This window comes from Lycorma delicatula, chromosome 8, assembly GCF_047948215.1.
Source record: "Lycorma delicatula isolate Av1 chromosome 8, ASM4794821v1, whole genome shotgun sequence".
In the NCBI taxonomy this organism is placed as follows: domain Eukaryota; kingdom Metazoa; phylum Arthropoda; class Insecta; order Hemiptera; family Fulgoridae; genus Lycorma; species Lycorma delicatula.
This window is the reverse complement of record NC_134462.1, coordinates 92,868,914-92,895,072: the sequence shown is the minus strand read 5'-3', so window position 1 is coordinate 92,895,072 and position 26,159 is coordinate 92,868,914. Positions and strand designations below refer to the sequence as shown.

Sequence of the window (26,159 nt, the reverse complement as noted above, 5' to 3'; positions counted from 1 at the left end):
GTTATGATTGCAATGTTAAACTTTGTATTATAAATAATTACAAGAATTGTAACTAAAAGCCATGTTTACACTTTTAGTAATAGAAAATGCTACATATTAATATAAAAAGTTTTAAAATTATATTATTGCCTTGGATAAACTACTTATACCTTATTAATTTGCGTATCATGAATAATATATTTATATCAAGGGCACAATTTATTATCATTGTGCAATTATGGAAAACTATGGAAAAATTAATCTTGCTAAAAATATTTGTTATTTATACTCTTTACTTTACAGTTATTTTTAATTAATTTTCTTTTTTTGAAAGAAAATATGTTGTTAGTGTTATGTTCAGTGTTGATAATATTCTCTTTTTAATCGTTTAGTTTTAAAACATGTTCGTTTTAACTCATGGTCTGGTATTTAATTAAAAGCTATTTTTTTAATCAGCTGTTACATTTGCTTATAACATTGACATTACCTGTATGTTTATTAATACTTAACAATACAATTTTAACACTTTCTTTCTTGTAATTTTTTTTTCTTTGCTACTTTTCAGTATAAATGATAAGTCTGGAGCTAATTAAAACTAATAGTTAAATTGAAGATGTCGTCATTTTTAGTGATTTTGTTTTTTGATCCTCCTTATTATTTGTCATGATGAACTGAATACCTCATAAATCTATTTTGATTTGGTCTTTCCTTAGATTACTTATTTTATTCCCTGTTCCTATTCTTTACATTGCAGTCCATTCAACTTACGAACAATAAAGAATCCCGTGGCCCAATAAGGGGATATGTATAACACGTAAATAAGATGTACATAGTCTTGTTCAGACCCAGATTGACCATTCTTGAGATTTGTATTTAATGTAACTCCAACCTTCAAAGTACATTGGTATTCAGAGTCTTCACATTATTCAAATCCCTGTAAAAATATTTTACCTTTACAATTTAATTTAATTTTTCAATTTACCATTACAATTTTTATTATGATTTGAATCTCAGAAACCCTTGAGTTCAAAGATCAGCTGTTAAACAGCTAGTTAGCTCAACACTTAGGTTAGGTTAGGTTACTTAAGCATACGTTCTGTTTTTTTGTGTAATCTTTACTTGAATGTTAGTTGCTACAACTGAATGTTGTTAGACACGACTTGATGAAAGATAGTCTCAAAAAAAGGCATATTCATTCTTAACTTGTCCATGTCAAGGTTACTAGAGAAAGTAAGGTTTGGAGTAATTCACAAATTGATTTAACCCCTATCCAAATTTACTGCTGCCCATTATCATTCTATGCAACCAAAAGTGTAAGTGATAGGCAGCCCTACAAGTAATATCTTCTCTCTGTTCATTATTGGGATTGACTGTGTCGTGAGAATTATTAATTTTGAAAAAAAAAAACAGTTCTGATCAATGCCAAAATATGATAAAGACTGTGTAGCTAATCTATCTCATTTCTGTTGAAATAAAACTAATTACAAATCTGATAGCCTCCTCAGTAGGTGATTGGAATTCATTATCCAGAAATCACTCCTGTCTTTCTTTACAGAGCTTTTGTAAATGGTATAAAAAGAGAAAAATCTAGGAAAACATTTTTTTATTTATTGTGTAGGTACAAAACTACCTTTTATTCTCCTACTGAGCAGGTATGTTAATACATAAAAATTGGTAGTTGTATATAAACAGCTTATAAAAACATTTTTCCAACCTATGTATTAGCAGTAGGCAGATAAGCTTGTATCTTTTTCAGTAATTTTTTGTGTGATATATATGTATTTATTTATTTATATTAGTAGAGGCTACATTTGTATATTAATATAAAATTGATGTGTATAAATTTTTTTACATTTATTTGCTCTATTTGTATAATAAAACTTACATGTAATTGTTTAGGTACAGAAGAAGACCAGGAGGCGACTGATATGTTAGTTGGGAATGCGCAGAATTTAATGCAGTCAGTTAAAGAAACTGTACGTGCTGCTGAATCGGCATCAATTAAAATAAGAACCGATGCTGGTATAAGGTTAAGATGGGTACGACGTCAACCGTGGTACAGTTATTGAGTAAGTAGTATTTTATTTTCTACTTACCTTGAGGAATGTCTGTGATGACAGAACAGATCAAAAATACACATTTAAAAGGGAAAATTTGAAAAAATCTGAAAATCAAGATTTACTTGTGCTTCCAAAGAAGAGAGAAATTATTAGTAATTTAATAATAAATGTTTCTGCAATATCCCATTATAAACAATACATATTTATTAGTGTATACATAATACCTACTTGTGCATATGTTATGTGTTAACATATCAACATGTATTTATATTTCAGGTATGTGAAAAAGAACTCCCATGTTTTTAATTTAAATTTATTTCATTACGTTCAGTATTAAAAGCATGTGTTTTATTACATGAAAGTATAAAGTCTAAAGGATTTTTTACCTCTTAATATAACCCAAGATGAACACCATTTACAGCCCTGCAGATATCAAACCGATAATCCACCTTAAAACATACTGGAGAGCTTGTCTGCAGGAATTGCTTCCAAGGCTGCTGTTATTCTTTGGCACAGCTGGTTAAGTGAGTGGATTTTTTCTTTGTATATAATATCTTTAACTTAGCCCTTAAAGAAGAAATTCATTGGCATCAATTTGGGACTTCATGGGGGTTAAGTGATGAGAACTTCTCTGCCTATCTGACCTTTTGAATACATCTGCAGAACTTCTGCATTGTATGAAGGGAATCAATCTTGTTAGAAAATTAGGTCTTTCATATTTTCAGTCTGCAGAGACACAAAGTTTCCTAACATGTCCAAGTACATAATACCCATAATAGTTTGGTCATGGAAAAAAATGACCCAACATTTTGATTTTTACCACACCAAATATTCACTTTTGGACAGTTACAGATAAAAAATTCTACCAATTCATGTGAATTTCTTCTTCTGGAGGTATATAAAATACATGTATATACTAAGAAAAAATCCAGTCTTTTGACCATCTTTGCCAAAGAATAACAAGTCATTGAAGCGATTTTTAAAGACATGCTATCCAGAGTGTAGAATGAGGTAGGAGTTTGACATCTGCAGGGCTGAAACGGTAGTCATATTGAGTTACAGTGAGAGGTAAAAAAGCTTTACACATTGTACATTCATGAAATAAAAAAATACATTTGTAATTCTAAGCGTAATAAAGTAAATTTAATTTTAAACTCTAGGATTCTTTTTTCATACACCTGGTAGTTTAAATACCTACTTACACTTAAGGTCTTTTTTAAATCTGACTTTCAGTTTTGACTGATCAAAAAAAAGAAGGAAAATATAATTTACTTGTTTACATAGTTGGCACATACACTTGCCACTTAACTGTTTATAACAGTAATTTTTTGCATACCCTTGTCATACAACGCCACTGTCCAGGCATTTAGCCAATTATTAATTTTGGCTAAATGCCAATTCAAATGTATTTGTTTCAAAGAACTGGGTAACCATTTAGACTTTGATCTTGATGAAACATGGTAGCCATTAGTGCTAATTTTGGATTATAGGGAGATGGTTGAAAATTTCCTACTTCAATTATTTCAAAGCCTGCATGTGACTTATAGAGAGGCAAACATTGTCATGCCTTCATTAATATCCCATGTGTTAGTTTTGGGTTGATATCCTGAGCTTCTTCCATGTATATTCCTATAAAATTTTACTTATGAATGCTGGATATCAACTTATTTCTTATATCATCATGATTTTACCAAATTATTCACGCTAATTCTAGATATCTTAATATTTGACTAGTCATATTTTTTATTTATTTTTTGTATTGAATGATCACAACCTTCTCTCTTCAGTTCAGTCTGAATGAACATCTTCATTCAAGTTTATCAATTCTTCAAATATTTTGTTTCTTTTTTAACACTACATTTCAAAAATCCAATTCTCCGTTTTTCTGTTAACTATTAACATCAAATGATGAAATAATATTTATAACAAAGCAGCATCTTAGGTGTGATAAGAAAGAATATTGAGGTGGTATAAGAGTGCACTTGTCACAGCATATCATATAATAAATGGCATATATTTATTAGTGCACAGTTTTGGGCTCACTGATGGCCATATTTAAAATATAATTACATTATATTATAGACACAAAGATTATTGTTTATTATGCATGGTTATCTTTATTAGATTAATTTTTGTAAGCATTATAATATATGTATTAAATCAGGTCATTTGTTGGAAAAATATTACGAGGGAAATTCAATAATTAATGAGACAAATTTATGTAGAGAAAAAACTATTGATTCAATGATAATTAAAGTTACAGTGCTTTTCAACTTGGTCTCCAGCAACATTTAGACACTTGTCTCACCATTTTGTGAGCTTTCTAATTCCCGCAGCGCAGAAGTCTTTACCTTGTTGTTTGAACCATTTGTGTACCACTTTTTTGACTGTTACATTGTAATCAAACTTCTTGTCATGTAAAGAGTCTTTTGAGTAGGCCACATTTCATCATGGACTATTATTAGTTCTAGAAAGACCTTTCACTTCAAACTGTTCTTTGAGCTCGGAACAAATGCGAATCTGGGTTTCACAATCTGGTTTCTGTTATCACAAAAATGTGTTCTTTGAACACATTTTGTGATAATTCAGGACATCATGGATGATTGATTGTGCAGTTCCAAGTTTTATATTACACAAACTATCAATTTGGAATATTTTGACTCACCTGTCTTCGCGAATAAGATCATTTATGTAATTTTGCAGTGCGGTAATCAAAACTTCAACCTGTCTTTCAGAGTGATTGAGATCAGTCTCACTTGTTCTGTCCGAATTAAAGTGATCCTTTCACATTACTGTGGTTTAAACACTTTTCATCATACCGTTTTAACATTCTTGAGTAAATTTCCATCAGTTTCACACCTTCTGATAGCAGAAATTTATCACTAACCATTGCTGTTCTGGCGTATAAGTTTCAAGCGAAGCTGATGTTCTGAAATCAACAAAAGAGGTTATGTTTAGATTAATTATGATTGAACAGCTGAATTTGTACCCAAGGTTGCCAACTTGACCCTAAAAAGTTTCATTGTCATTGAATGAACTGTTTTTTCTCTACATCAATTTGTCTTGTTAATTATTGAATGTCCCTTGTAATTTATCTCTTATTTTGTAATTAATTTTGTTTTTAATATTTTAAAAACCGTCAATTATATATAATATTATGACTTGAAAACAGATTTTTACTTATTTTTTAAAAATAAATTTATTTATAGTTTTAAATGTACTGAATAATTAATAAACTTTTATAATAAAATAAAATAATGTAATAGATGTCTACCTATAATATAGAAATAATTATTTTTTATATTTAAAAATGGAGGGTTTGTTACCAGCAACATATTTAAACACACTTGGGCAATAACATACATGTGTAATATGTGCATCTGTATGCATGCATACATATACAAACATATAAGACTTTAAAACCTAGGCCACAGCTTGGTTATAATTTTTTTTAACATGTTTTCAAACCTATGGTATAAGACATAAATATATTCATAACTATAATACTTCTTAGGGATTAAAGAATTTTTCTTTACTGTTGTAGGTGTAATTGACAGCTGGCTTGGTTGTTTAATCTTGTGAATCCAATGAAGACATCAAAATCTGTTCACTATATTATATTTAGGAATTCACAGTTTAATGATGTTTATGTTAGCATCATATTGTTATCATTATAATATTATTATTGTTATTTTTAGTACTATATTATGTTATTATTTGTGTTACTTTATGAAATGACGGGCATTTTCATCATTGCACAAGTGCATGTGCCATTTCTTTTCTAGTTTTTGTTTATCATTAAATAAGTACATCAGTGACATTGCATTACAATCCTTTTTTATCTGGTTTAAGTAATCTAGATAAATCAGGAACTTTATAGAATGTGTAGTAAACTAATATCGTTTTATAGTTATTAATAGGATATTAATACTCCTCTTTTTTAAAATTAAAAAATATTCCTAGAATTATATATATATATATATATATATATATATATATAAAATATATTCTATGAAAGTGTTAAATGCTGTGTATTTTTTGTAAACGATCAGTGGTTCAAAAGCAAAGAGTAACAATTCAGGTAATCCATTGCTCATGATGAACAGAAGAATGTATTTGTGTTTTTTAAAAACCTGAAAAAATTGTGAAAGTTTTTGTGATAATCCATAATTTTAACAAAATAAAATATAAACTCAAATGTTACATTATACACTGTTATTTTATTTTTTTAATTTAAGTATTTTTATAGTGTATATAACATTAAGTGTATAGTGTACTTCAACTGTACATTTTTTTGTTTATTTTAAACTATTAAACTTTTTTTTTTATAGTTAAGACAAGATGATGAAAAAAAAACATGTTGCTTTTTCTGCTTCTTAACTTTAATTTGTTTTGTTATTTCTTTCATTAGTTTTGTTACTTGTTGGTAAAATAGTGTGCTTTCTGAAATTACTTAAAAAAACAATAATAAGGTAGCAAATTAATTTATTCATTACCTTATTCTTGATTGACTTGTTTTGTTATGCAAATATCATCATTGAATCACAATGTTTCAGCAGCCCAAAAGAGATTACTAGAGAATTAGTGGATGTGGTCAGTTCCTTGTAAAACACATATTTCATGATAATTGTAGATGTATTAGCCAGATAAAAATAACATCTTTGGAGCTTCTACAGCATTTCCTAGCTCTTGTGCATTTTTTTATTAATTTATATGAATAGAGGCTAACAGGTTAGTGTAGTGGTTGACATGTTAGATTCTAAATCATTTGGTCTGTGATTCAGTTCTCTCAAAAAGGTGGACATTTTTCATGTATCATTTCATCAGAGCTCATTTTCCTTGTTAAAATGCGTGTGAAAAACATGAATGAGGGTGTGGTAAGAATGAAAATAAAATAAAACCTGTGCTGTTTGTAATGTGTTTAGTACCTGCTTTTTCTCAAAGATCAGTTAGGTTTAAAATCCACAGAAAACTTTTCCATTGAATTATTTTTGAAATTGAATATTAGTAAAACAAATTGGGGGAATTCAGCACTTCATCTGTGTAAAGTTATTTAAATTTGTTTGTTTTAATAATGATATGTTAAGCTGATTCATAATCTGCATTCAGGATTTAAAAATTGACATTTTCTACTACAGTTATTGAATCAGATTCCTGAACCTTTTGTTTGTTGTCTCATGTTTCAAATGTTTCTTGTTTATTAGTATTTTATTGGAATTAATTTTTTGGGTGTGTATTACTCTTTTTCAATATGTTTGATATGAAGAAAGTTACACTTAATGTCCGTCATGCTTATTGTAAACCAAGATAAAATAAAAAACTAGTAAAGTAACAGAAAAGTAAACCATGAGAAGTTAAAGTAACTGTTTTTCATATTGATGCTAATAGTGCAGGACTATCAGATTTATATTAATACGTATATTCCAACTGCAGATTAACTAGAACGCTACTTTTCAGGGTATAGATTGCAGCTTATATTTGGAAAAGTATTACTCAAGCTTTACATTATAGCTTTCATTATTGAGTTTTCATTTTCTAATTGATTCTGTTTTCAACTGATTGATTAAATTCCAGCCTAATTAGTAAAGGTAATTTCAGAAGCTAGCACTAGTAAAAATAGTAAACATAGTCTCTTCAATAGGAGATAAAATTGTAATTGGGTGTGGTGGTGGCGGCTACTGTCTTTGTGTTTCATCATCTATTATATCAGTTTTATTATTTGACAAAGTTAACAGAATAGTCAGTTGTTAGGAAAATTAAACTTGTTTATTTGAATCTGACATTACTAATAAGAGTACGTTCTGATGTATTTATTACTAAAGAATTTTTTGTACCTTGTTAATATTTTTGGTACTTTTCATTCATTTCAAATTAATATAGTTTATTATTTATTTATTATGTTTAAGATTATTATGTATTAGTTCAGGTAAATAAAGATAATTGCTGGTTTCCCATAAATATATATTTTACATGACAAATAAAAATTATTACTATTTTTATTTGTGTCTAATTATAATTAATGTTGCTGTTCCCTCGTCTAGAAAAACAGCTCTTATTTAATAATAATAATTTATATATTATCTTCTTTACAGAAAATGTCACTGGTGTAATTAATTTTTTTATTATTATTTTTATGTGTTCATTAATAAATATTTAATTAATTTCCATTGTTGTTAATAATAATTAAATATTAAACAATTTATTAAGACATTTAACACAGTATTATTATAGTCTTTGTAACTAATTAAATCTATTTTTTAATTACAATTTTCAGTTAATTTTCTTTTTTTTTAGTTTTTAGTAGGGACCATTTAATGATTAATATTATTATTGTTTAGTTTTTTTTTTTTGTTACTGCTTTCAGCTATTTTTATTGTTTCTCAAATGTGGATTTTTTTTACAGTTGTTCTTAGATATTAAGTAATTTAGATTTTTTACAACTATTTTTACAATCATGTTTTTGTTTTACACTATCAACAATATGATATTGTCAGCTTAATCGTAATGTGACTGTAATGCTTAAAAAAAGGTTATCTGATTGTTTTCAAATAAAACAAAAATAATAAAGATTATCATTTCTTAATGGATAAAAGTATTTTTGTATGAAAGTATGGAATATATATTTAAAATAATTATAATAAATGTTACCTCTTAGAAAAAGAAGAAAGAAATTAAGGATGTTGGACATGGTCCTAAAGTGGCCAAAATCAAAAATAAACTACAAGATTCTTGTAAGCTAAATGTTCTGATATTGCTACCTAATTTCTCAAGTAATTAGGAGATGACTATAACAACCTCTACGGCAGTGTGATAGCATCTCTGCCTTTCTTTCAGAAGGTTCTGGGTTCAAATTCCAGTTTGACTTGTCATTTTTCATTAGTGTTGTAATTGGACAGTTAGCCAGTAGTTACTAAAATAGAATTATTAATCTTAAATGAGTGTAGCTATGTTAAGTAAGGTGATATAAATAAATAATTAATTTTTTAAATATGCTGCTGTTAGAACATTTTATCCTGTAAGTAGGTTGGTCTCATAAGGGGTTGTTAAAATCCTTTTAACAAGGATATTATATATATAAGTATTAGATGTTTTTTCCTTAATTCAAATTTTTTTTTTTTGAATATATAGTTATGGTTGTATTTATATAAAGTAGATTATTTATCAGTGCTTTCTGGTGTAAGAATTATTCAACTGTTCACCTGGGTTTAATTTTTTGCATTCATCTGTTTATAGAACATAAATAACTTCAAAAAAAAAATTTCCATTTTTTCTTTTAGTTTTTTAAAATGTTTCTGCTTTGTTCAGGAGATTTCAGTAAAGTTTTATAAATTTATTCTAGGCTTGGAAACTCTATCAGTTCTTATAGATAAATTATTAATGATCATGAAAATACTTCTCGAGGAAATAATTGAACCTAGAATTTCTCATATCAGAGCTCAAATTTAAATTGATACAAATTCATACTTTTTTATGAAGCTTTATCACAAGATTTGTATATTCCAAACTTTCCAAAAATTATTACCACTCTCAGGGCAAAGACATATAGGCAAATGGTAGAGTGTTGCATGGTAAGCAGCTGAGCACTATGAAAGTATTTTAAACACACCAGAGGCTTACACCGCCTCTTGTGTTAGCCATACAGAACAAGCGGAAAACTCGTTGCTCTAACAAAGGTTTTGATAGCTATTTTAGTTGAATTGTAAGCAACAAGCTGTGAACATGAGTGAATTTAATGGAGTGAATTTGCACTCTGTTTTGTAATTTTATTTTTTTTACTGCGCAGTAAAGTAACAAAGTTTTCCAAACACATACATAAGTATTTGAAAATCTGTCAGGGTATCTCCAGAGACTATTGTATGGGTAGTGGTAATTTCATAAAATTTACAATCTATTAATTGATAGTACTTATTGTTTACGCCAATGCGTAAAGTAGCTTTAATCCAATAAATTCAAGGTCTTCTTGTAGTGTCAAGTTCACCGTAATGTTCTAAAAATAATTTCTATTTAGTCACATTAGTCTTAACTGTTTTTGTTCTCACCAATTTTAATGTTGTCGTCAAAGTTCCTTGAAGTCTAATTTTCTTTGTCTGCGATGATGTCATTCCTCAACTTGTTCATATTCAGCAACTACTATTTTATCAGTCTTATGTAATTCTTTTAATGGTCTGCTTGGTTATAAAAAATAATATTTGTTATGTCTATCGTTCCCAACCTTGTTGTTTCTTTCTGGCACTAACACTTGCACACTACCTGTTGTCGTCAACACACATACACATATACATATATACACACACACACACACACACTCACACACACACACACACACTCATACACACACACACACACACACACACACACACACACACACACACACTCTCTCTCTCTTCTGTTTACGGCCTAGTTTGTTTCCCCCACTTCTCATCACGCCACCTTTTTCTTCAGTGCAGGACAGATTTTCACAGATTTCTATGTTTGTTTTGCCTCGTTTCTTTGATAAGTTAATTTTAAATTCAGTAGATAATGTCTAGTGTTGAAAGTGGTTCAGTTACTACAAACCAGCCAAATTTATCGAAACAGGATCTTTCCAAACTGGTTATTAAAAATTTGTGATGCTGCGTATTATTTGTAAATGTTAAACCTCCTGAATTTTGATTCATTAATATTTTTTACACTTTGCTCTTAACTGTGAAATGAATTTCAATAAATTGCATACAGTGTATAGATTGTCTTTCAAGCGTCTTGATTGTAGATGTTAACATAATTTTACAACTAATATTTACATTTTACCTCGTGTGTTTTATTAACTGCTACGGTCTGAAATATTTATAGTTTTATTATGCCATGGTTTATGATGTGTTTTGAATGCCTTTGTAAGTAATACAATTACTGTTATTTATTTATGGATGATTAAATAATTTGATTTTCAAAAAAATATCTCAGACAGGAAGCTATTTTGTATGAAAATATTTGGACCATTACGTCAATAAAACAAACTTTATTCAAATATTTTGTAAATTTTTCTTTTTAGAAATTAGAACTTCATTTGATCGTTATGAAACAGTTGCATGCAGTGTAAATAATCATTAGAGCACTAATTATAAAATATTTGTAAAATGCATAAATTTGTTAAGTGCAGAGATTAATTTTTATTTATTCATGAACTGAATTCCTATTACTTTTCTTAAATTAGTCTAAAGAAAATAATCCCTAAAGTGAAATTATGATTTTGGACTTCTTTGTAATTAATATTGTGATTTGATCTAGTAATATTTATTGCTTTTGTATTCCATCTTGTAGTGTGAATAATAATGTATTTAGTTATTTAAACTGTTTTTAGACTCGTATTTAATACAAAAGATTTTCAAAATGATTAATTGAAAAATGTGTATGTATTTGTCATTTAATATTATATTATGATTATGAGTCATTTAATATCATAATTGATATGTTGATTCAGCTGATATCCTTGTATAAATACTGGATAGGATTAAGTTAAGTTTATTTCGTAATTTCATTTAATTTTTTAAGGTTTTGATTTAAAAGAAAAGGTTGAAAGTTATTTTTTTCTAATTAAAGTCCAATTCTTTTGGCAAAAACGAGCTATGTGTCATTTTATTTTGTAATTTTTCCCAACACTTATTACTTTCTTTTCCTTCAGTCAAACACTAAAAGAAAAACTTTTATCTTGCTTTCACACATCAAACCAATCTCAGAAGTGTCCTTCCAACCCAAAATCGTAATTCTCAACTATTTTTGCTGGTTACTGATACGGTTTAACTGTTTGTTGCTTTTCACCACACACACAGTCTGCCTGTAGCCTTAGACATTTGTTACAAAAAGAAAAATTATTTTTATTGCTTAAAAATTTTCTTCAATGGAATTTAAAAAATGTTTTTTATAACCTTTGTCACTTTGTTGATATCATCTTTAATCTTACATAGGTTGTTTTCTCTTCCACTCAGTTGTCTGCTATTGCTCATCACTAACATAGACTTTTCTAACTAGACTCAACACTAATGATAGACTTGACATATTTGTTTGTATTTTTTTCATGCCATTTGTTAGCAATAGTTGAACTAATAATCAAACTTGTTTGAAAGTATGTTTATATTTCTTTAGAAAATAGTTGCCAACAATTTTTCCTTTGTTTAGTTGTTTATTATGTGAAGATATATTGTTTAATTAAATGATTATGAAAAACCTGATATTGCAGAATAGCTAAATATAGCATCCCTAATTAAATAAGGTTTAATGAATAAAAAACATCTGCTGTAAAAAATGTAATTTTGATTTAAGAGAGTAGTGTTAAAAATATTATTAATCTTTTAAAAAATTTAAATTAGTCCAATATGATCATTAAAAAAATATGTAAATTAAACACATTTTTTTGTTTTTCATAAGCCAAAAATAATTATATATGCAATGTACATGAGAATGATCGTTATTTCATACTATATTCCATATTTTCATTGTTAAAAAAGTGCGAGGATGGTTAATTTCATGCTGTCATTTGAAAGTGGTGTGTGTGTTTACACACACGCACACACATATATATATATGCACAAATCAGCTGATCTTTTATTAAGTTTTCTTTTGTTGTTGCTTGATCGTTATTATTATTAAAATCACTTTATACCCATTATTTCAGTAGAACATTTTTTTTTTGTGCAAATAATTTATTGATATAAGTTATTAACAAATAATCATAATTCAATTATTAAGTTTAATGTATTGTTTTAAATAATGTGTGAAAAATAATGTTATTTTTACTAATTAAGTCAATTAATTTTTTTTTTTTGAATTTACTGATTTTTTTTCTTGTTGAAATTATAAATGGCTTAAGTAAAGATATTAATTATTCTAATAAGCAAGTATAAATTTGTTGTAAAATTGTTAGTTCAGTGGTATTGTAACTATAACTAGATATTAATAATTAATTTAATTGATTGTATTACTGTATACTATCTTATAACATAGTAATGTAATTAATTAATAATTATATTAATATTATATTAATTATTATATTAATATTTATATTAATAAAATTGACCACTACATGTGATAGAATTACTAGCCTAAAAATGGAACGTCAATTCATAATTAGAATTAATATTAATACGTGTCATAGTAATTGATATATTTATATATGTAAACTATATATTATGGTACTATTGTAATAACCGTAATGCCAGTTTTGCTGTTATTTCATTTTGTTTTTTTTTAACTGTAGTATATTATATTAAATTTACAATAATTCCTTCAGAAGCATGTGTAGGATGGATTTTACTATTTAATCAACTAAACCCCCCACTAGTGGTGGGGGGACTAGTCTAGTGGTAAAAATCACTGTCACAAAGGTTTTCAGAGGTTCAAATCCTAGCTGAGATAAGTTACTTTTGTATGGATCACTACTAGACAGTAGATACTGATATAATAGTGGTTCAGACTCAATTGACGACTACTTTACATTTCAGTTATGGTCAGCCTGAGTGTATAAGATCATGTCAGAGTGAACATATAATATCATTTATATGTTATGCATATCATCCTCTTCTCATTGGGCCATGGAATTGCGTATTTAAACAGATTGCAACGTACAGATTAGAAATAGAAAAATTAAAAAATCAACTAAAGCCTGTTAATTATTGTTTAATAAGTTGGCAACTTTGACATTTTTTGTAATTTTGTTTGGTTTTAGTCAAAATGTTTTATGATTTCTGTTACAATTTGTTTGACCATTTTTAATAATTTTTTGTCTACAAACAAATAGCTGCCTATTTTTGCAGTTACTCCCTCATTTGCCCTTTGAGGCATGAGACTGATCAGTCCCATCTAGGCCGGCTATCAAATTCACATGACATGTTCCACACTATTTTATTTATGCTTTGGAAAAACAGTGTTTTAATTTTTTTATCGCTTTTGAATATGGTACTTCTATCATTTTCGCCTGATTTTTATTACATAATTTTATGTAATTAATTTATTGAATTACATTAAATTTAGTTGAATACAAATTGCTTATATTATTTTAACCACAAACTACTGTAAAAACCTAGATTTTTCCTATTTGAAACAATTTATGCCTAAAAATTCTAACAAAACTAATTAAATATACATCTATTGAAATCATATTGAAAATTTCAAAACCTACCATATTTTAAGATGAACAAATTTTTATAGCACAAAATACAAAAATATCATCAAAATAAAATCTAATCATATTTCTTTTTTATAAATGAATGTCACAAAAATAAAAACCATAAACAAAATTTAAGTTCTATGATTTTTTTAAATTCTGTTTGTTTAAACTGACTGTTGTGTTTATGTAATATATATTACAAAACTTGTTCAAATGATTGATCGATCCCAATACAATGCTCAAGTATACAGAAATGTTTACCTGACAATTCTCATTGAAGACACGAGCAAGTGGCTGACAATTCTCATTAAAGACACAAGCAAGTGGTACCAAATTGTGTCGCTTGTTTTTAAAAAATAGTATTGTTTGTGGGACTGTTCAGTGTAGCAGTACCAGACTACTTGTGAGACTGATATGTGTCGCTGTGCCTGCAATAACACCATTTGTGAGACTGTAGAGTCCCATAATGTCACCAACTTAAACAAATTAAATATTTCAGTTATCTACAGTGCTGTAACGCATTAGTGGTTTATTTTAATAGTCTGAAAATTTATGAATTTAATTTCTTAACCGACAATGCAGCTTGTAAAGCATCTATTGCTGAAAGGAATGCAACCAAAGTTTTCACTAATTGTCAGAATGCTGTGGTTGATTGAATTAAATTTGATGGATATTGTAAAAAAAAATCCATATGCTATATGTTGATATCCATATATGTTCTTATAATTCTTAGCAATCAGTTGCTCATGGTATATGCATAACAAAGGAAATTGACAATCCTGTTCACTGAAATTAAAAATATTAGGGATTTATAGGATGTAATAACAATTTATGCCAGAAAACTTAACTAAAAGACAACTACATTTCAGAAAAGTGTAATATTTATTTTTGATTTTTGTTAATGGGAATGAAGTTATATGAAATGATTGCATGAATAATGATAATAAAGATACTGTAGCCTAGTTACATTATTTGCAAGAAGTAGTTCACTGCTTCTCTTTAGATTTATGAACTTTAAAAAAGCAAAAATTAATCTTTGCTGCAGTCATTGTTTTGAAAAGGTTGCGTAATATATTATGAATGCATCTTCCCTATTATTGGATTTATATTAATGGAATAAGTTATTGGTTCCTGTATATTATTTTGAAGTCTTGATTTCTAAAATGAGATGAGTAGCTAACATCTCTAAAACTAACAATACTTTTCTTTTCATTAATTGTGTGCAATGACATTGCATTGGTAACTGCAGTATTAACAAGTAATTCAAAAAGTATTTCCATTTCCAGATGCTAATTTATCTGACTATAAATGATTTTGCTGCTTTGTACTCAACATTTCTTCCTAGCATTTTCCTATTTTACTTAACCGGTTTTCATTTTAGGCATGTTAAAAATGAGGTTGCTGCACTCTATGTTTAAACCTACTGCTAGTTACTTTTACGCACTGCCCCTGTTTACAATCTGAACATAAAACTCACTGAAGCCATCGAGATTGTCTTTAAGAATATCCATGTTTCTTGGGAATCCATTTTGCTTGAACACTAGCCAACTTTATGAAGCCAATTTACATAAACAACAATCAAATTTGTAATATTAGCAGTATAAAGATACAACAAAGGTAAAACATACAAATATGTATGTTAGTCCATATGCATGTTAGTGCCTGTCTCCCTCCAAAACTCAGCTGGCTTTATGTAGCTGCTGTCCATAAACATAATAAATTGTATGACCCAAAGGCATATAAATATTACATCAGCCCAATATTACATTAATTCATTCAAATCTAAGCTAGCGAACACTGATACATAGTCTTCTGAATATGAAGAAGATGCGTGACATCTGACACACCTGCTTTGTGGAGAAATTTTACATGTATACCATTGGTACTCATATACAAAGTATTTTGTATAAATAAAGACTGGCACTGTAAGTGTTAAATGAATTAACATGATTAAGTATTATTCAATTAGAAGTATAAAGTAAGTTTGTTTAGACAAAGTACAAGCTCATTAATCAAATGTCTCTTCATCAAACATGTTTACTGTTAAATCCAGAAGATTCATAATATGTAATAATTATTGTTTGTTATTTTCTCACATCATGTCATGTATCTCAAATGACTGTATTTACAGTTTCAATTTTTAAAAGTTAATATTAAAGCAATTTAAATAAATTGTTATTAAGTTTTATTAATACAGAAAAATTTACGCTTTTCCTGAAAGATAAAAAATTTATTTTTTGGCATTGCCGAACTATTTAAAGTTGTGAAGATTATAACTTAGGTTTTTTACAATTTTAGTTACAACTTGTTTGCAACCTGCTTGCTGTTTTGTATAGTGTTTCCTAATGTCCAATGGTACTACCATGGAGGGCTTATTTAATAATAAATGGGGATGGTAGAACCGATTTTGAGAATCACTGCACTATATAATTTTTTCCTCTGTAACACATTTTTAAAAAATGCTACTTTTGCATTTAATTTTTTCTTTTAATGAGTTGTGAAATATATTGTTAATGCTTATCATTTTTTTGTTTTCATTCAGTGATAGTAGTGTTCCTATTATATGTGATATGAGCTGGAGAAAACATATTTGTTTTATAATGAAGTTCAATGGAAAAGACTGTTAACTGGTATGAACTAGATCAATTAGTGATTGAGTACTTTGTATATAAATGTTAAATGTCTATAATACCATAATATAAAATAATGATAAAGATTCATAGTATAAGATACATTAGTCATATTAAAGAGTAACTGTGCAATTTTACTGTGAAGGAAAAGGTTCTTGGACATAAATAAAAAATTATATCTCCTCCAGATAGATAAAAATCTTAAAATATTTTATGTGACGTAAAATTGTTTTTAATTTGATTTGAAATATACTTTATAAACTGGCATTTTGGTTTTTATTTAGATAATCTACATATTAAAAATAATGTGAATAATAATTGTAAACTTTACAAAAAAATATAATTATATATATATATATAGTAAAGCTTTATAACCTGTATAACTTGTCTTTATTATTTTTATGTTGCATAGGTATAAATATTTTATAAAATTCACTTATATTTTAATCAATTAGAGAATAGATCAAAATTAAATTTTAAAAAACCTATATGCTATATCTGGTTGAAGAATAAGTAAATAATTTTTAGTAAACACACCAACATAAAATTTTTTCATGAATGTATATTATAATCATACAAAGGACACTTTATAATGTAAAATTAGAATTATTATTTTTATTATAATCTAAACACCATTTTTTTTAATATAAATTATAAAATAACTGCCTTCATAGAATTAGTATTAGAAGTATTTATATAAATATAATAGTATATTATTGCTTTGCACATTATTATTGTTACTACTACTATTACTATGTAACTTCATTTATTATTAAAAAGTAATAAATTCCTTGCAGAGTAATTATGCGCAGACTGATTTATATTAAAAAAAGTTATATTAAAATAATATTTTAATAGAATTGTTATTTTATTATATAGATTTAAAAGTAAATGAATATAATATTATTATTATGATTAATATATTGCTTTATATATTTTATGAAATTTTTATATAAAATAAAAATATAAGAGTTTATTTAAATTTTATATTATTAGTTAACTTTATAATTATTAGTTAATGAATAATATACTGCTATAAATACTTAGTTTTTTGTTTACTGTAATACCTCTCTTAAGTTGATGATGATTATTATTATGTGTTATGATAATATTTATTCCGTCTATGTATATGAAATATCTCTTTTTTGTGTTGTTATACTGTATTTGATTTATTTTTTATTGCTTTACCTATATGACTTTAATTATAATTTTGCACAAAATGAATGTAGGCTTTAAATTAATTGTTATTACATTACATTTATTGTTGCTTAATGCTGTCTCATTTATCCAAGATCTGTATTTCCAAGGATTTTTTTAAAATTAATGATTATTTTAGTTTTATTTTAATGAAGTGTATGAGGGAGATCCAAAAGTAACCCTTTTTTTGTATAGATTATTTTGTTTTATATGGATCATGGTTGAATTGCCTTCAAATTATTTTCTTTTTGATTTGCAATAGTTAGATGCAGACATTCAGATATTTTTCCTGTCGCTGGAAATATTTCTGGAAGTTCTTCATTGTTGAGGTTGCTAAATATCTCCAATTTTTTCTTTATTGACATCCAGTAAAATGATTTCATTTTCATTTGTTATTTCATACAAGGAAACAGAAAAATGTTGTGTTGTGTTAAGTTGGGTGATGATAGCGGTTGAGGAATTATGTTGTTTTGCCAAAAACTGCTACAAATTCAAAGTCAGTTAGGCACAAGCATTGTTGTGGTAATGGTTTCATTGACTTTACTCCTTATAAGTACTGATTTCCTTTTATCATGTTTTATTTTCTCTCATATAATGGTTAATATTACTTACATTTTCATACCTACAAATAAGATTAGTAATTTATTGTTTATCAGGAGAAACAAATTCTTTGTGCATGATTTGTTGGTATAAAAAACAAACATAAATCTGTTTGACCTTATGTTTTTATTCTACATTTTCTGTTTCAATTGATGCTTGTTTTGTATCCAAGTTTAACCATAATATTAAATTTCTCATCTTTGATAACAATTTAAAAAAAAAAACTGAGATCATTTCGAATATGATCGTTCGAATTACGTGAAAAATATTGAAGCGATTATTATGTTGATACTCTGCCAACGAACAAGAAAATTATGTGAAACATTGATAGGATCTCAAAGAATTTCACTTGGTCAACTCAGAAATCTTTTCAGTGGTTCAATGATGATTAATTGATTGTGTGAAACTATTTAAAAATTTTGGTCATTTTGATTGGTGGAAGGTCAGTCAGAATTTGATTGGTCTTTAAGTAATATTTTGATCTTTAACCTCTTTGAAATGCAAGTACTACTTATACAATTGCATCATAATTAAAAATTTATCCTTAAAACTCTAAACCCTCAAAATTTTCAAAAGGTTGCTTTCCTTCCAAGAAAACAAAACTACACACACACACACATACATTCTTTGTTCCTTATTACCAACCACCATATCCTTGTAAAATTTCCTTACAAAATTCCTTGTAAGCAGTTAGAACAATAAAAATAAAAAACCTGTAAGGATACCAGCGCAAACAGTTTAGAAATTGTATTAATTCATGACATTTAGTGGTTTACACAAGTTGTATATATAACTTAAATTTATTTTTGGTTCCTCTCTCATATGCATGAAATCATGAGCTGAATAAAGGTTTTGCCTCTCTAATGCCACTTAACTGTACACAAAGTACTGCATGTACTGTGATAGTTTCAAGTACATAGGTGGTGCTAGAGAATACTTGGCCAAGAATTACATGATAGTGGCCGCTTTCCTTGCAGTTAGGAAAATATTCTACTGGTTACAAATGTTTATTATATTAACAGATAAAATGTTACTACAGAATTAATAAACATCCATCGTATAATGAATTAAGCTAGATTCATGGCCAGAACAAATTGATTGATTGATAAAGAATAAATTAGTTAAATCAAATTCTAATTGAAAACAGATGATTGTTTTTAGCACTTTTTAATTTTTCTTATTAAGAAAGAAATAGAAGTACTACAGAGAATTTTTAAATAAAAATTCTGTATAGAGTGTAATCGGAAAAATAGGCGAACAAAAAATTTCTGTAAGATTTTGTACTAATTTATTTATTAAAATGTTTAAATAAAAGTATTATTATATAAATAATAAGAAAAAAAATTACTGTATAAATTTAAAACATCTTAAAATATGGTTTTTTTTTAACTACACCTCCTCCTGGACTTGTGTGGCATACTAAGTTTCCGTCCAACTTTTGAATTATTCAACCAGTGATGATGAATATCTTAAAGTAATTCTAAATAACAAATTAAACACACACTGGAAACTCAAATTAGAAAAATGAATGAGCAAAATAAGCTTAATAAAATAGTGAAAATGACCTATAAAATAATCTGGTAGTTACTTTTTTGTTGTTATTTCTGGTTATTTATAATTAGATAATATTTTTATTTAGTAATGCAAATTGCCACATATTAGAAATTATCCATAGTGTTTGTTTTGCTTTTCATGAATAGTAGTTGTAAACAATATTGTCATTAAATTTCAGTCTTAGAAACTCATCATTGAATTGGTAACTAGATTATACCTTTATTTCTTTGATCTCATGGTTAACAAATTTTTAAAATAATTATTAACCATCACTTTGGTGGTTCTTTATAATTACTTTATGATTATCCAAAGAATATTGGTATATAATTGGTATATTTTTTTATGTTTCTCAATACTTGGATGTTAATTTGAATAAATTACTAATTCGCACTAAACCTTTTTGTAAAACTATTCATAGTTAGGTCATCTATGATAGGTGGTGACTATCTATTATTATTTTAACATTAATTTTAATTTTTAATATTTTTATTGTTTACACAAAGTAAATATGAGTATAATTATTTAAACTGTTACTTTTTCTTATATAGAAATTCCAAGTATATTCAACTAAGAACTAGTATTGTATTAAGAACTTCTATTACATTATGAAAACTTCTTTTTTAAAATAAAATGTAGGAATTGAGACAGAATCTGTTATAATATTGTAAGATGGATGATAATATTTAATGGTCGGATGTAAGTAATAATTTTTTCTACCTCAAGATTTATTAAGAAGAATTACAGTTTTTATACTATCACATTTTACCGCAGATTTTTTAAAATAAAATTATTCTTTTTAAAAAAAATATATTACTGATAAAAATTAATTATTACTTTTTAAACATAAGATTTTTTTCTTAATTTATTACTGGAAGAAAATACAAATAATGAAAACTATTTGTTAAATTTTGCTCATATTTTTTATGGTTTATGGCAAAAGGGTATTTATTATGTACTATATGGACTGAAGATATGCTATTTGTACAATCAGCAGTTATGTATAAACAAGAAAAATATAATTATTTTTAGTACTTTGTGATGTTAAGAATGTAATAGAATTATTATATAAATGTTTTGGCCAATGGATAAAATTAATTGTACTAATAAAATATTTTTCTCTTCTGTGAATTTTTATTTTTTTAAAAAACTGCTATTTATAGTTTTTAGTAGTTGTGGTTTTAATGAGGTGGATATTATTATTATTATTTAAGAATAAGTGACTATCGATTTTAGTAAAAATTCCATATAATATCTCTTGGATAAGTTAATATTTTTAATTTACTATCAGTTAGTAAATATATAGGTGCTTAACAATGATTTGATAGCCCATTTTGTTTATTGAAAAGATATTATGACTTTTGAGGGAGCCCCCAAGAGATGATATACAGTTTAATCATTTATCATGCACATCATTTGTCTTAAGCATACAGACATCGAGTAACCACATTTTAGTAATTTTTAAAAGTTAGTTGAGTTTGTCTAGATGTTGGCTATGTAGTTAGCTGATATACCAGTAGGTGGCATCAGCATACAATATATAATAATCATTTTTGTGCATACACATTACATGGTCTTTTTGATTACAGAACGTGTGGTGTGGTGTGGCATGTTCCTTGTGATAATCATGCTGTTTTCAAATAACAGTGGGTGTTTGTTGACAAGATGTATTTTGGAAACAACTAATATGACTACTTTAAAGAACAGTTTCGTGCTATATTTCCAGGTGCACCTGTGTCAAACAGCAGTAACGCTAATCATCAATTTCTTTCGAGAGACTGGAAGTGTTGCTGACGAATAAGAATAGGTATTCTTCAGTACTGACAGAAGGGAAAATTGAAGAGGTACGTGCATTAATTGAACAGTCTCCAAGGATAAGTTTGTGTAAATTATCATCGCAGACAGGAATATTGTTCACAAGTCCACAAAAGAAATTAGGTCTACGTGCATACTGAATACATTATAGAAACTAAAACCCCCCAGATACTGTTAAAAGAATTAAGTACTATTAGTGGTTTATCAACCAGGTGGGAAGTAATGGTACGAGAATACTGGATAATGTGTTTTTTAGTAATGAGGCATATTTTCACCCTAGTAGTTACATCAACAGTCAGAACAACAGACATTGGTCAACACAAAATCCACACCCATGAATCATCGCTCACTCTGAAGAAGGTAGGGGTTTGGTGTGTCATTTTTCAGTGACAAATAGTGGATCTGATTTTTTTATTTATGAAACCCTTCATAAGTTCGGCATACCAGAATATAGTTATGCAATTTGTAGCTCATCTCCAACCTGATGAATACTATTGTTATCTGCAACAAGATGGAGTAATGTGCCATACATCCAAAAACACCATGGAATTTGTGGAAGAAATATTTGCGATTGCACGATCTCAAAATGTCTGTGGCCTCCTCATTCCCCTGAATTATTGTCATTAACTTCTTTCTCTGGGGTTTTTGAAAGGATGTGAATATAAACCAAACTCACGTACTCTATTTAAAACCTGGAGTGAGCCATTACTTCAGAGATGAATTCCAATAGTCCTGATATCCTATGAAGGGTGTCAAAAAATATGGTGCAGAGGGTTTGGACCTGCCTTGAGGAAAATTGGACAATTCCAGCACTTTGCTATAAGAAATTAAAAGTTGTGCATAACTACATTCGACGAATCAAATATTATTAGATTATTTTTTTCAAATCAATTTGATTGTTGTATGAGGATGATTTATATAAAAAGAAGAAATTTTGCTCTATGGCTTACAAAAATATTATTTTTATCATTAATGGGAAAGTATCTTGTGATTAAGTAACAATCTCTCCAGTGAATAAATTTTTGGATTGCTAACATGGAATTTTCAAGACATTTTAAATAATTATCTTCAGTAATAGTAAGTTAAATAACCTGCTACGAGTTATTGTTCAAGACTTTGAAGCAGGTTATTAATAAGCAATAAGAAGAGCAAGGAAATGAAAGATCTTCCTTCTGGCTTTCTGTATTTGGAAAGATATTTCATATCTTGAAGTAACACCTATGTTTTATATATATATATTGACATCTGTACCAGAGTGGCAGCGTTTCATCTATAAGGTCCTGAATTCGAGTCCTGGTTAGGGATACCATTTTGTATGTGCTACAAAGTTTTCCCGTACAAGCATATGCTTTTGTGGTGAACTAATTATTTAAAAAAAATTATGTACTCGTCAAAAGATTAGGTTTCAGCTGCCTGTTTATGACTGGTAAGGTGTAACTTAAACTTATAAAAGCAGTTCCTGTGATACTGTGGTAGGTTTATTCATATCCAAGAAATGCAGAAATAGATCAAACACTGTTTTAACATCACAAGAAATTAATATTTTTCATGTATTACTGTTTACAATATTTTCAAAAAACTGGGAATAAATTGAGTTGAAGGTCAATTTCAAGAAACTTTAAAATGTTTTATCATTTTTTCCAAGTAATTAATTGCTTTTTGAGGGTAAATTGTGTAAATTAAGTTAGACTTAAGACAGCTGGGAAATATGCCATGAAAAATTGTTAATTAAATTTCTCGATATAAGCTTTAGTTGCTAGAAAAAAATCAGATTGCTGCCACAGAACTAAAGTAAATAAAAAATTTCCAAGAAAGATTAAGAGTAAAAAATACATCTAACACCCATGTAATGTTTTAAAAATTTGTGTGGAGTAAGCAATTCCCACATGTGCTCTCATTCAAGTGATAAATATGCGAGTTGGATATTTTTTATCAACGTTCTAAGTGTGAAGTAAGTACAGGGTGTCCCATATAAAACGTAACCCATCAATCGCTCATCCATGAAATTTCAAAAGTCAAGCTTACTCCTCTACTCGTTACTGAAATGGACTCGTCCAACATCTGAACATCGCGGCGACGCAACAATGCAATCATAACGTTCAGTGTATTGCTAGAAACAAGTTGGTGTTTTCGCTAGATGAACTTGTTTTCATTGTTATCGTGCTTCAGTACGAAATCAGTGGTTGCAGTGCAAGATTTGTTTCGCCATAAGTACCCAGATAAACCAGCTCCTAACAAAACATCAGTATTAAGGTTAGTTGCAAAATTTAGAGAGGCTGGTTCTGTTAATAACAAGGAACACAAAAGATCTGCGTCAGTGTTGAATACAGATACAGTCACTGAAATCAAGGACCGATTACTCGCCTCGCCAAATAAATCGATCGGAATTTTGTCTGCTGAAATTAATTTGTCTAAATCAACTGTTCATCGGGCGACCAAACGATTACAATTACGACCTTATCGCATTCAAATGGTGGATCGACTTCTTGAGCCCGACAAAGAAAAACGGCTACAATATTGTCAACGATTCCTTCGATTTCTGCGTGAGGGAATTAATGTTATGGATTCGTTATTTTTCACAGATGAAGCACGGTTTCATTTGGATGGCTACGTAAACAGCCAAAACAGTAGAATTTGGAGTGCTGAAAATCCCCACGTTTATCACGAAAAACAATTACACCCGCAGAAGTTGGGCGTGTGGTGCGCGATATCGCCGAAGAAAATAATCGGTCCTATTTTTTTCGAGTACACCATTAATGCAGAACGATATCAGGATATTTTATTTAAGTTCATTGCACTCTTGGTAGAGGAAGACAGACACTGCTGGCTATAACATGACGGTGCGACATCGCACTACGCAGGTTCAACTAAAGATTTCGTTGAGGAATTCTTTGGTAATCGTGTTATCGGTCGAGGCTTGTGGCCACCAAGATCTCCAGATTTGACTGCAGCGGATTCTATGGGGTTACCTCAAAGAAAAAGCCTACAGCAACAAACCACGAACACTTGAACAATTGAAAATCAATATTGAACAAGCTGTATTAAATATCCAGCCACAAACTTTGAAAAAAGTTGCAAGAAACGCTGTAAAAAGAATTGAAGCTTCTATTCAAGAAGATGGCGGCCACTTCCAACATTTACTGTAAATGTAAGGTAATGGATGGTAATAATAAAAATTACATTTACATTTACACATGCCTTTTTATTATTTCAATACCTACCAATATAAGGTTGGGTTGCATTTTATATGGGACACTGTATAACTAATATAAAGATTGCATTTAATATATATCTATTGCTTAAGAAAAGATTGAAAAGAAAAGACATTGAAATATTGCAGCAGCTTTTATTCACTCAATCAATTATGACACCTTACATTTAGTCCTGAGTCATAGAACTGCTAGTTTTTTTATTGTATTGAGGGGAGAAGAAAATATTGAGCCATTTATTCAATTACACTGAAAAGAAGATGCAGAAACAAATATTTTTAGGGAGGAGCTGTTTGTATGTTAACATAATAATTAAACAGTTGGAGCTAGTTGCATAACAAGCAAGCTACAGAAAGTGAACTGATTTTCCATTGCCTTCATTAGTGAGTATAATGTACTACTACATACCAAGCTTCAAAATAAATAGGTGTCTAGCGCTAGGTTCAAGTTTACTTTTTCCGTTACTGGTTATATAATGAATATTATCACTCTCAGAGAAGCAATTCTGATAATCCTGTTTGTTCCTCTGGTGCTTTAAATGTGACACACGCATTAGAATCAATAACATAAATGTTAGTATATTTCATATATATAGCCTTGTTTTTTCAAATATATACATCTTAGTTTGTTATGTTTCTATGATTTGGTTGAGAAATGATTATTCTACTACTGAGTCATATATTTTCATTCTACCTTTGTTTGAAGCTGCATCCTGTTTACCCAGTATATATATATATATATATATATATATTTTGATCACACCCTAAATGCATGTGTTCCTGACTTAAATGCTACCATTAATAATGCTGTAATGAACTGAATAAAAAGACAATATATGTTTTACTTTTGACATAAAAAATGGCTGGTTAAAAGAATAACATGTTACAGTTTAAGTTTGGGCTCAGTTTGTCAAAGAAATTAAAAAATTTGTTTGATATAGACTCCTGAATCTCAAGTGATTAAATTAATTAAACAATAA

The 26,159-nt window shown here is 28.1% G+C and overlaps 1 protein-coding gene across 4 annotated transcripts in view; it reads left to right on the top strand.

The window, feature by feature from the left end:
• The window catches only part of Vinc (vinculin), a 98,310-nt gene extending 92,439 nt beyond the window's left edge, over positions 1-5,871 (top strand). For all 4 annotated transcript variants that reach the window (XM_075373669.1, XM_075373668.1, XM_075373667.1 and 1 more), the window contains 2 exons: positions 1,879-2,048; positions 5,584-5,871. In XM_075373669.1, coding sequence (XP_075229784.1) covers positions 1,879-2,048 — 170 coding nt within the window. In that variant the 3' untranslated portion in view covers positions 5,584-5,871. The remainder of the gene's footprint in view (positions 1-1,878; positions 2,049-5,583) is intronic.
• Positions 5,872-26,159: the final 20,288 nt, after the last annotated feature.